At 42.5% G+C, this 11,879-nt stretch overlaps 2 protein-coding genes across 3 annotated transcripts; one reads left to right on the top strand and one right to left on the bottom strand.

The window, feature by feature from the left end:
- Positions 1-1,445: 1,445 nt before the first annotated feature.
- slc4a1ap (solute carrier family 4 member 1 adaptor protein) lies at positions 1,446-7,555 on the bottom strand. Its single transcript, XM_055038363.1, has 14 exons — positions 6,822-7,555; positions 6,195-6,390; positions 5,986-6,114; positions 5,847-5,907; positions 5,631-5,770; positions 5,405-5,565; positions 4,442-4,511; positions 4,163-4,349; positions 3,990-4,086; positions 3,678-3,912; positions 3,169-3,240; positions 2,849-2,934; positions 2,702-2,771; positions 1,446-2,388 (listed from the first exon to the last, which is right to left on the bottom strand). Exons 1-14 carry the CDS (start codon positions 7,521-7,523, stop codon positions 2,339-2,341), a joined length of 2,256 nt encoding a protein of 751 aa, XP_054894338.1. The 5' UTR covers positions 7,524-7,555; the 3' UTR covers positions 1,446-2,338.
- A 236-nt stretch (positions 7,556-7,791) lies between these two features.
- On the top strand, positions 7,792-11,671 carry supt7l (SPT7 like, STAGA complex subunit gamma). Of its 2 annotated transcripts, none has more exons than XM_055038464.1 (5): positions 7,792-7,891; positions 9,244-9,704; positions 10,159-10,483; positions 10,572-10,809; positions 11,207-11,671. In XM_055038464.1, the coding sequence occupies exons 2-5, from the start codon at positions 9,268-9,270 to the stop codon at positions 11,497-11,499; spliced, it is 1,293 nt and encodes a 430-aa protein (XP_054894439.1). In that variant the 5' UTR covers positions 7,792-7,891; positions 9,244-9,267; the 3' UTR covers positions 11,500-11,671. The 2 variants fall into 2 exon arrangements, with proteins under 2 accessions (XP_054894439.1, XP_054894440.1); XM_055038465.1 differs by lacking the exon at positions 7,792-7,891 and adding an exon at positions 8,158-8,232.
- The last annotated feature ends 208 nt before the right edge of the window (positions 11,672-11,879 follow it).

Here is an 11,879-nt window from a genome sequence, read left to right as displayed (position 1 = left end):
TATCATTTTATTCCATAATGTGTTCAAAGCAACACCTTGCAAAAGTATTCACACGGTTTAGTCTTCCATTTAGCAGAAGAGACGGATGGAAGAAAGAAGGGTGGAGGTGTGTTGCAGAAAATGAACACGGGACACCCTGAACATACCAGCCCTATTATGAAACATGGTGGTGGCAGCATCATCCCATGTGTATGCCGTCTTCAGCAGAGACACTACAGCTGGTCAGAGTCTTTGTGGCTCTTAAAAGTTTTGGCTAAAATAAAAAAAATAATGTTTTAAAATATAAATATTAGGAAAAAAATGCAATTTTAAGCACATTACCAGAAACATATTTTTTAGATGTTTTCTTACGTTTTCCACAAATAGCAAAAAATATGTACACATCTGAAGTTGTTTTTCTTAACTTTTTAGTGAGAGAATTACATATTGGTTGTCGTATAAAAATAACATTTCCTTAGAAGATGTTTCTTGAACATTTTAATTTTTTTTCCAAAAGATTATTTATGGTTCTTAAGTTTTCTTTAGTTTTCCTAAGGAAAAAAAAATGGCTCTTTGTATTGTAAAGGTTGCAGGTTCCTGGTTACTAGGAACATTTCTAGAGCTTCAGACAGGGAAGCGCTTGAAGAAAACCAACTAAAAGCTATGAAAACATGAGATGGAGTTTCACTTTCTAACCCTAAACATACAGCCAGAGCTAGAATGGAAAAGTTTAGATCAAAGCATAGTTATGTGATAGAATCTGTGGCATGACTTAGAAACTCCTGTTAAGGCGCTTTCCACTCAATCAGACTGAGCTTCAGCTATTATGTAAAGAATGTGCAAAAGCTTTAATCTCCACATGTGGAAAATCTAAGACATGCAACTGCAATTGAGGAGTAATGCATCCGTCAGCTACACCTGCTTACAGGGTGGCTGGGGGCAACCGGTTATCTCCAGCGGCCGTTGGGTGAGAGGTACACCCTAGACAGGTCACACATGTTAAACAGTCATGCACACATTTGTGCCGAAGGGCAATTTAAAGAACCCAATTAACCTTAGTCATGTTTTTGGAGTCTTGAGGAAAGCCAGAGGACCCAGAGATGCAAACAACGTGAAGGAAAGCTCCAGGGTGTGATTCAAACCCATAACTTGTCCACCTTGTAGTCCCTTCATGCCCCAGTGTAGGTATGCAAGAAAGGGTGAGGAGATGGAATGAGAGATGGAGGGAAAAACCAATGAGTTGGATGAGATGGAAGGAGAGAATGGATTGATTAAAAAAATATAGAAATGTATAGAAAAAAAAAACTGATAACATAAATGGATGAATACCAAAAGCCTTGAGGGGATTAAACTATATGGATGAATGATGAAGAGTCAACAGATGGACAAGCTGATGATTAGTTAGCTGAGAAAGTACTAGATTAGCATATAGAGAAATAGATTGAATGAGTGGAGGGATAAACAAACACAATCATTAAACTTTTAATGGAAAAGCCAATTTCTCAACTTCCAAAGACTGTCTAGTTCTGAGACATAATTAAATCGTATTCCATACTGCAGAGGAACCATGCATATAAAACAAATAGTCTTTGATTCTCCACAAGCACAGTTTAATATGAAATATCCCTTTAAGTTATGTTAGTTGGACAGAATTGCTCAAAAATGTTCTTGACTGTTTTGCTCTATGGCGTATATGAGCAGATCTTTTTCCTGCCAGCAGACAGAATCAAAAATGTTTACTCTTTGTAGTTATGTACTACTTTATTTTACTAAATGAAGTTTCCATTTATTACTGTTGTGTTTAAAAGACAGTAGCAGAGAGGGTGGGGCACATAGCCGAAGTTTAAGAAAACACTGAGTGGGATTTCACAGAGAAAGGAATCACCGAGCTCTCGCAGAGACAATCTTGTTAAAAAGAGAACTTCGAGAGGGTTGGGTTTGGACTGTGTGTGTGGGGACGCTCACGGAAACACACACTCCACTTAGCTTGAGTCATTATCAGCTTACGTTTCATCTAGTACGCCATCCAAGTGTCCAGATGGTCAGAAAAGCTGCTGCTATGCACTCCCTCTCTCCCTGATACACACACACACATCCACACACACTCCTTCCCGTTGCAGGGGAGAAACGGTTAAAGGTTACGCCAGCAATCGGCTGAAGCCGAACGGCAGCGGGTCGCGGACTGGGTGTCGGGTTGGTTCATCTGCAGGAAGAGCAGCTAAAGAATAAAACGCTGGATGATTCAGGTGCTGCTTCATCTCCTCTGGTCCAAATAAACAGTGGTAAATTCAGCCGCTTCCATTCCAGCACCGAGGCTGACGATGAGCTTCCTGCTCGTTGACGTCTGTGTTGGTCCTCCTCAGTAGCCGTACTTGTCGTTGAGATGAGTTCGGCCGTCTCCTGTCTGACCTGTGAGAAAAGAGGAGGCTGTGAATCACTTCCTCATCCAATCAGATGCGTCTCTGAATAAAAGCTCCTGTCTGGCAGCTGTTTCAACACTCTTTTTATTCATGTTCATCTTAATGCTTGAAAAATTCTGATGCGCATTCCTCAGTGGCACAAATAAATTGTAAAGGCTTGTTTATTACATGTATCCAGCCTTAGAAGAGATTTAAAGGAAGGTTTTATGGAAATGCTTAAAAATGTGAGGAAAACTTTTCCACAGTGCCGCCTGATGAGCTGGGTGGGTGATTAAAGGTCAGCTGACCGGCCGGTTGTTTACCTGCAGGCGGTAGCCACACGGAGTAATCAGGGTCATCCTGTGGATACTGTCCTGACAGCTGCACTGGAGGCTGTGGAGACACATCAAGGACTAGAGTCAGTTCATACTGAGCACCCAGCTAACACATGGGAGGTGTGAGGGGCCTACCCTGCAGGGGCCCATCACTCTCTTCTTCCAGGGAATGGGCCCTGCTGCTGCGGCTGCTGGCTCTGCTTCGCCCCCTGCCTTTGACTCTGTGAACAACACAAGTGAAAATGGAGCTTTAAGGTTGCCTCCAGCTTTAAAGACAAGAAAGAAATTCACACAATGATGAACTCTGAGCAGCTGGAGGTCATTATACAAGAATCCCCTTTGGTGCTCAGTAATGTTCTATAAAATTAAGGTTTCTAAGAGTTAAGCCACCCTGGTTCTCTGGGAACCAATGAAGCAGTAGCTCCTAATGCAGGATGGAAGACTGACAGACTCACCTGGGCTCATGGTAGCTGACGGCTTCAGAGGAACCTGCAGCTCTGCTTTATTGCTCTTCTTCAGCTTTTGCTCTGAATATGAACAAATGTAAAATGATCAGATTACTGAAGAAAAGACAGAAAGATAAAAACAGAAGGGAGGAGGGAAGGAAAGGCGACTTCTATACAGAGGAATAAAGAAAGAAGTCTGGAAATGCAAATATTTTTCCATGTCTATTTTGCTTATGTACATGGAAATGCATAAAATTTGATACTGAACTCGGTTCATCACCGGCTCACCATCCTTGTTTTGGGTTTTAAATTCCTCTTTTACAACATTTTTATTCTGTTGTCCAAAAAGTGTTTGAAAAACATAGAAATTACCTCTGAGGAAAATCCGAAGTAGTGAAAGAAAAAGATAAGAGGAACCAAGTGCATTTTTATAAGAAGGGTGGTAGATAATGCCGCCACCTTGTGGCATGAAAAGATCAGAACCAGTTTGAAAAGCAGGACCAAACAGCTGTTTTTACCTTTGACCTCCTCTGAGTCTTTTTGCTGACCCAGAGGCATGCTGGATTCTACACAGTCAGATTTAGTTTGGGCGGTGCTGCATTCATCTCCATCATCTTTACTCCTATCTGCCGCCTTCTCTTCTTTTTCCTCTTCTTTCTCCTCCTCTTCATCCTCCTCTTGTTCCCCTTCAGGCGGAAGCTCTTTCATGTTGAAGAGCTCAGAGGGCAGGTTGGGCCGCTTAGGGGGCAGTTTCTACAACAGAGGAGAGGCTGAGCAGCAGAAATCGGAGGAAAAAGACGAAACTTATGTAAAGGAGCTGGAGCTCTCACCCCTATGGTTCCCGTCTTCAGTTTGAATTTGCTTCCTCCCTTCATGGCGCCAAACAGCGATAAACTCTTCTTGGGTTTCTCCGCCTCAGAGCTTCCACTAAAATCACAGCAACCTCAGCTTTATAAACAGATCTGAATCAAACAGTTAAGCTTTTGATGGGGAAACATCTCACCCGGGGAGCAGCGAGGGCATCTGCGCCGGCCGAGTCAGATCCACCAGTTTCCGGAGCCGCTGGGCCTCTTTGCGCAGGTCGGCCACATGTACGTGGAGCTTCCTGCGCTCCACGGCGTCCATCGCAGCCTCGCTCCTCACCGCCGTCATAAAGGCATCCAGCGAATCCTCCGAGGAGGCCGAAGAGCCTGCAAGGAGGAAACGTGAAAAAACACAACTTTTCAAAGCAGAAACCTACAAAAAAATGCAGAATTGCTTTCTGCAGGTGGAGAGGACGCACCTTGTTTACCGCTACTGAGCCTTTTCTGAGCGTCTGCCATCTCCTTCTCCACAGAGGACAGTTTAACCACCTGAGCAACAGTAAATAGAAATGTTTAACGTCTTCTAATTGAATTTTAAAGACATTACAGTGAAATGATTTTTGTCCACATAAAAAAAAGTATTTTCCAGCTCATATTGGAGGAAATCCATCAATTTTAGGACTTTTGTAAAATTTTTCTTTATTTTGCACAAGGTTTGATTGTTTGATTGTTGTGAAAGAATGTTTTGTACCGACTTTGACAACTGTTAAGTTTAAGTAATTTTACTTAAACTAATATTACTATTATTATTTTTTACCTAAAGTAAATAAAAAGCAATTTGCTGGTAAATTGTTGTTCTGAATCAGCAAGTTAAAGTTTTAGAACTCTAATTTCTAACCAATATAAAACTTTGTCAGAGCTTCACCAACTTACCAGTAATTTTTTTATTCATATTTTAAATTATTTTGATGTAAAATGGAAGTAAAATAAATTTTCTGTTTGTCTTTAATGAACCAGTAATATTAATTTTTTTTATGACTTTATCGACTCTTCATTTCCTCAAACGTTTCATGCAACATTAAGAAAATATATAACAGAAACAGAGCCAGAATAGATGGCGCTTACATAAGTAATTAAGTCCAGGCAGAAAATTCACTACATGGATTTTGTGTAAAGTGACACAGCGATAACAAAAAAAATGTGTGTGTTGTGCAGCCTGATCAATGACAAAAGCTGACATAAACAATAACTGTCAATAAGAAAATTCATTTTGTTGGCCTCTAAATATGCATCTCATTTTTATCAATGTAATTTTGATGTGCATAATGAAAACATTTGAAAGTCACCCAAAGTAACTTGTACACCTGTCTGCCCTTACACACTAAGTTATTTGCTCTCCATTATTGTTCCACGTTGTGTGTAAAACCATGCGTCATATTTACCAAAGACTCATAGGTCTCGGTCCGCTCCTCGATCTTCCCGGCCTTCTTCATTCGCTCCTGCCTCTTCCTCTCCACTGTGCCGGTCCGATCCAGGAAAGTGTCATCGTCGCTGTCGTAATAGTCCTCGTCCTCCCAGTTCTTCTTCTTTCGTTTGCGTGAGACTGAAACCAAAGGCAGCTGTAGCAGCAGGCTCCAGCGGATGTTTTCCTCTGAGCCGAGCTCTCACCTGCTTCCTGCCTCAGCAGCCCTCGGGCCTCCAGCATCCGGCAGGCCTCCAGGCAGCACTGAATGGCGGCCTCCTTCTTCTTCCCCGTGTGTGTCACTTCTGCAACCAGCTGTCGGCCCAAGGCGTCGTCCACTGGCAGCCTGATGGGACGAACGTGTGTAAAGTTTAAAGGTGTTATTGGGGAAACTCATGACACAGGTGCATCAGATCACTAACTTTATCCTGCAGAGCCACGTGCCATGATTTTTGTCTTCGTACTCAAACTCCAGCTCCTCGCCTGCAGGCAGAAACCTGAGGTTAGAAACCAAGATGAAATGCAACAACAGAGAGACGGCTGGGTTCTGCAGAAAGTCACCCTCTCTGTCGTAGAATCCCTGCAGAGCCTTCTTCGGGTCTTTCAGGTAAGCTGCCTCCTGATCTTCGTGGAATTCCGTTGAGAAGGGGTTTTCCTCGTTCTCGTCTTCCTCTGGAGCTGCATCCTCTTCTGCAGAATGGATTTATAGATGTAGAAGCATCAAACGAAGCAAACAGGGCATTTGACTCAAAGAAAGCACATTCACTCACCCATTCCCCATGTGCATCCAGAGTCTTCCTTTGATGCTTCACTCTGGCTCTTTTTGCCTTCACCATTTTCCTCATCCTCTCCATCAGAGAGGTCTCCCATCATCCTCTTCTCCAGCTCTGCTCTCTGTTTTTGGGCTCGCTCCCTCAGCTCCGTTACTGTCAGCTCAGACTCCTCTTCCTCATCAGACTCCGGACCCTGTGGAGAAAAAACGAAAGACCTCCAGTTAGGGACAACCTCAGATATCATTCTGCTGGACAATCGACTCCTGACTGATGGTCAGGAGTTTAATTTTAATTTACTATAGAGAATTCAAAGAGCTTTAAAGACAAGGAAATAATGTCAGTTATCTGACTGGGCAGGTTTCAGATTCTTTCATAGCTATAAATTAAATCGCGATAGGAAAACTATAAGTACACTTATTGTACTTTAATTGTATTCAAGAGGGGACAGTAGCAGTGAGGTGCTGTATGTCTTAAATGGACAACAATCCCAAACACAGAAACTGTACTTGGTTATTCTCCATTTTAACATCATTAAACGGCTGAATGGAGACTTCCTGGTATGACGTTGCACATAAATTACATTACTTTTTTCTGGAATTAACTTTTCTGTAGAAGAGGACCTACCTGCAGGATAAACAGCCGAGTGCTTCCTCCAAACTTCAACACGTGTCCCACCTTCAGTCTGATGTAGGTCTTCGGGGGGACCCTGTTCTTGTTGACCACCGTGCCGTGTGTGCTCCCCAGGTCGTGAACATAGAAGCCCCTCTCCTCACCCACGCAGCCCTCCTCCCCCGTGTGGCCTCGGTACTGGATCACCGCGTGGTACCTGGAGATGGACGGGTGCTCCAGGGAGACGTCACACACAGGTAGCCTCCCGACCACAAAGTAGCTCCGGTGGGTCAGGGTGACAGTGTCCACTATGGTGCCGTTTTTGAGGATTTCGAGTGCGTAGGGGGATTCTGGTGGAGGACCCCCCCAGGGGGGTTCTGTGTACGGCAGAGGGGGGAACTTCCCAGCTTTGACAGGAGCTGCCTTCGCCTTAACTTCTTGTTTATTAGTCTTGCCGACAGCTCTGTCATCTTTTCGCTCTTTTTCTTCAGCAGTAGCAGCATCGGTGGCAGCTTCACACACATTGTCCACCTGGTTTTCTGCTGCGTTGTTTACGCGTTTGGTAGCAAGAGAAGGTGCCGCGAAAATAGCCGGTTTTTTAAAGGTATCTCCTGTCTCTGTATCAGATTTGGTTTCTTCTTTCTCTGTGGGCTTGTTCCCCTCTTCGGTGTCTAAATGTTCCGTCGTTTCCACTTCTGACTGTGTTTCTTCCTCCATGTTTACCTCACGTCTGTTAGCACGGAGGAAGCGTCGAGGTTTATTTGGTGCAACTGAGAAATTATTCCGAATATTAACTGCCTAATATAAAAACACACTATCAACGCAAAACACAAGACAAAACGTGTTATTAACATAAATTGGATTTTTTCTATTTTAAAGCACTAAAAATATAATTTTTATTCAATCAAAGAATAATTTGTAACGGAACTAATCTGCAAGTCCGCTTTAAAGTACGGACAAAAGAAAATGAAACAACACTGAAGTTACCATTTCATTTGTATTAAACAGCGTATCATATTAGAAGAGGTCTAAGCAAATAATAATTTGTATTTTAAATAATTTGACTTCAATGTAGACTGATTCAGGTATGAGCATTCAGTGTATTGGAGTTCTAATTTTGTTTACATGGTCAGCATTGAAAATGTTCTTTATCAATATATTGTTGGCTTTAGAAATAAGATGTGTTGTAAAGTTTTAGACCTTATAAAATAATCCGCTTTGGATTTGACCATTGTAGTGTGCACAATTTTGAAATTGAAAATTTGAAAAATAGGTTTCTAAAACCTGCGGCATGGCCCTTTAACAAAGAACTCGCTTGGTAACGTCGAATCAGATACGAACTTCAGCGTCGTTCAAAGCCGTTAGCCTCGCTGCTAACCAGCTTCCGTTCGAAACCGAAGACGTTTTGGCTTTAAGTTATCTGAGGGTAACTTCTAAGCTTTATTTGATTTAATTATTATCTTTATAATGAAATGAGATCAAAAAGTGCCTCAATGTTAGCTCAGCTCCTCGTTGTCGTATCATACGGATTTGTTCTGTATTTTTTTTTCACAAATTCCAAACAAAAATGTGATAATTTTTCTTTTATTCAACATTTACAGATGTAAAAGATTTCTTTAATCATGTTTTTCAGTTCGTTTGAATTAGCGAGAGGAACTCTTTATTTCGGCTTTGCTTAATGTAAAAATAATATGTCATTTTGTTTTAATTTTGTTAAATTGCGTGACTGTCATCCGTCTGCACTTTCATGTCAAGGATTCAGTCACTGACACTTGATAAAAATCTGGACTAAACTAGCTGAGAGAGTTCACCAGTTAACAGAAATAGGCACATTTTGAATTAGAAATGCAGAATATGTGGTTCATTAAAATATTTAGCTAATTTGCTTACAGAAAGCAGTTTGTCTGGAAGTTGGTTACATACCTTGCAAAAATCTGGATACTTTTTACATTGAAACGTGAAATACAACCTTCAATGTAAAATGTAGTGAATTTGAATGCGATTTTTTTTTAGACAGATAAACACAAAGTAGCAAATAATGACTAAATGGAAGGGATTTAGTGTATTTTAATTTGTTGCCTTGACGTGGCTTTTAGCAAACTGTTGTAAGCCCATTTTAAACTTCTGTAGCTTTATCTTCATGATGATGTTTGTTCACTGAAGTTCTCCAACAAATTTCCCATGCCTTCACAGAATACATGCAGTTAAACTTGAACTCTTTAGTAATAAGCAGACCTTGGATGGTAATTAGATGCACTGCATTTTAATTTGAGATACAAGAGCATAGGGTGTTGAATATAGATACTAGGCTTACAATACTTTGTGTTCGTCTGTCACATAAAATCCAAGTAAAATGTATTTAAGTTTGTGATTGCAATGTGACAAAATGTTAAGAGGTCTACAAGTGTTAATATTTTGACCTTTCTTCCATGTATAGTCTCGGCTCAGCTCTGAATCAATCATGATGCGTTACTGGGGTGAGATCCCTGGACCATCCGGGGCTCCCCCCAGTCGCAGCTCCTTCGACCTGCTGCAACGCGAGTTTCGCTCTGTGGAGATGCAGGACCCACCCCTGCACCAGCCGTCTGCCCAGCGCCCCCGGCCCACCACGATGTTGGATATTCCCTCAGAGCCGTGCAGCCTCACCATTCACACGGTGCAGCTGTGCCAGCACGCCCGCCGCCTGCGAGCTCTCCTGGCAGCGGCCCAGGGCCAGGCTCAGGGTCAGAGCTCGGCATCCTCTGAGGGCGGCAGCCGACCAGAGGAGGCTGAAGCCAACCTGCCGCTACGTCCTCCCACTCCACCCGCTGTGCCTGACGATCTGCTGCCTGCAGACAGCAAAGACCCCCATCAGCCCTTTCAGCTTCGCCACAGTGATCCCGAGAGTGAATTCTACAAGTAAGTTTGAGATGTCACATCTTGATATTCAACATTGTAACAATGACAGATACGGATAACTTGCAAAAAGTATTCATACTTAAACCTTTTCAAATTTCAAACCACAAACTTCAGTGTGCTTTACTGGGATTGTATATAATTGACCAACACAGACCAGAGAATAACTTGCATGTCACAGAGAAATATTGCATAGTCTTCAATATTTTTAAAGAAATACATCTGATAAATGTGGCATGCATTTGTGTTAATCTACTACTGCTGTGGGACTCTGTCAGACTGGCTGAAGATTCCATTGGTGGGCAAAGTGGGAGCTCATGACTCGATCTATAATACCCAAGAAAAATTAAAAAACATTTATTTTCTTTATTTATTCTGTGTAGTTTCACAAGACACTTTGAGACAAGACTTGTGGTTCTGTGCTGACGAATCCCTTTGTGTTTTTCCACCCTTTCAGAGGTAAAGGTGAACCAGTCACAGAGCTGAGTTGGCCTTCCTGCAGGCAGCTCCTCTATCAGTCAGTAGCCACGGTGCTGGCTCATGCCGGCTTTGAGTCCGCCCAGGAAAGCGTCCTGGAGACCCTGACCGACCTGGTCCATGAACACTACCTGCGCCTCACCCAGCTCCTGCGAGTAGCAGTGGATCGCGAGGCCAGGCTGGGAGCCACGCCCTTCCCGGACGTGATGGAGCAGGTGTTCCACGAGGTGGGCATTGGCAGCATGCTGGCCCTCCAGCGCTTTTGGCAAGTCAGGATCAAGGACTATCACAGCTACATGCTGCAGGTGAGATGAGTTCAAGCCTATTTAGGTTAAAAAAAAAACAATAATAAATTTACAGCAGCAAACAGAAACAACAGTGTTTGTCTTCTAGGTTACCAAAGAGCTGTCAGAAGAATATGAGCGGCTGGTGAATCCAGAGAAAGCTATGGAAGACTCCAAACCTCTAAAGATCAAGGACGAGCCTCTGAGTGACATTCCCTTCCCTGTAAGTGAGGAGCCGGAGGCCGACCTGGCCTCTGGGGACCAGGCTTTACCCATGGGAGTCCTCGGGGCCCATGCAGAGAGGCTGGCAGCAGGCTTGGATGCTGACCACTCCCCTCACACTTCAGGTGAGACCACTGCTTATTGCATCTTAAAGATGGGTGTTACTAGTATATTTAATCACAATGTATTATTTAAAGACTTTCCTTGATGTAACATATATGCTAAAGATTCAACTGAAAAACAAACACAATAACTTCAATAACCTGGCTGCATAGATCTGCACACTCTTTAACTAGTAATATGTGTTAGCAGCAACAGTTTGACTCATTTTCAGTTTCCTTACATCTAATATAGAGGATTTGATTAATCTGATGTAGAGAGTAAGTCAGACTTCCTCTCACTGCCAGAGTAAGATTTTCCTGATATTTGCTCATTTACATCATGTGGTTAAAATTACATAAATGTTTGATACATTTTTTGTCCAGAACGATAACTGCAGTTTTAAGTTTATTTCTTCACAAGGTGGTGGCGCGGCCAACAACTCCCCTCTTTGGCCCCAAGTAAAGATGGAACCCCAGGACGGTGATGAAGGTCAGGGTGCTGTTCATCATCATCATCACCATGGCGTCCTGAGTGGAGATGTGTTCGAAGAGGGGGATCCAATGTCCACCATGAGTGAGTCTGGAGGAGCCATGGCGCCTTCACCAGGAGGGGCGGCGTCTGAAGGCAGCTACGCTTCGCATTCGCCTGACTCGCTCATGGGAACGTCGCCGGTCTTCAACCAGAGACCCAGGAAACGGACTAAGAAGATGTGAACATTTAAAACTCAGAGAATCTTCATGTCTGTCTTTATCGTTTCATGGTGAAGACAGAAGAGTGGGGGAAATTTTGTACTTTAGTTTTTTAGAAGCGCTTCTAATTTCTCAGAAATAATTGTGAAATATAATTATTGTACTTTGTTAATAAATGAAAAAAACATTTTCTTCACTATCTTGTTTGTTTTCTGTTGTCAAGATTTTTTATTAAACTGCACAAGAATTCTCACAGTTGGTTTCATGGGGAACCAGAAAACTTATGCATGGTTAAATAAAAGAGAATATTACTCTATAATATTCGAATTCCAGAATATCTTGGTATTTGCAGAAGTTCAGAGACTGCAAATTACCAGAGTTCTGTAGCTGCATAACAAACCCGA

This window comes from Poeciliopsis prolifica, unplaced genomic scaffold, assembly GCF_027474105.1.
Source record: "Poeciliopsis prolifica strain line A6 unplaced genomic scaffold, Auburn_PproV2 SCAFFOLD013, whole genome shotgun sequence".
Classification (NCBI taxonomy): Eukaryota; Metazoa; Chordata; class Actinopteri; order Cyprinodontiformes; family Poeciliidae; genus Poeciliopsis; species Poeciliopsis prolifica.
Note: the sequence above shows the minus strand (reverse complement) of the source record. Positions and strands in the feature narration are given on the sequence as shown.

What these genes read in the sequence shown, in the direction of transcription:
- slc4a1ap (XM_055038363.1), bottom strand. Translation starts at nt 7,523, where the DNA reads ATGGAGGAAGAAACACAGTCAGAAGTGGAAACGACGGAACATTTAGAC. An exon ending in CTCGGCTGTTTATCCTGCAG is followed by an intron (nt 6,391 to 6,821) that starts GTAGGTCCTCTT and finishes TTTTCTCCACAG; the next exon opens with GGTCCGGAGTCTGATGAGGA. An exon ending in GCTGCTGAGGCAGGAAGCAG is followed by an intron (nt 5,566 to 5,630) that starts GTGAGAGCTCGG and finishes CTTTGGTTTCAG; the next exon opens with TCTCACGCAAACGAAAGAAG.
- supt7l (XM_055038464.1), top strand. Translation starts at nt 9,268, where the DNA reads ATGATGCGTTACTGGGGTGAGATCCCTGGACCATCCGGGGCTCCCCCC. An exon ending in CCCGAGAGTGAATTCTACAA is followed by an intron (nt 9,705 to 10,158) that starts GTAAGTTTGAGA and finishes CCACCCTTTCAG; the next exon opens with AGGTAAAGGTGAACCAGTCA. An exon ending in CCACTCCCCTCACACTTCAG is followed by an intron (nt 10,810 to 11,206) that starts GTGAGACCACTG and finishes TTTCTTCACAAG; the next exon opens with GTGGTGGCGCGGCCAACAAC.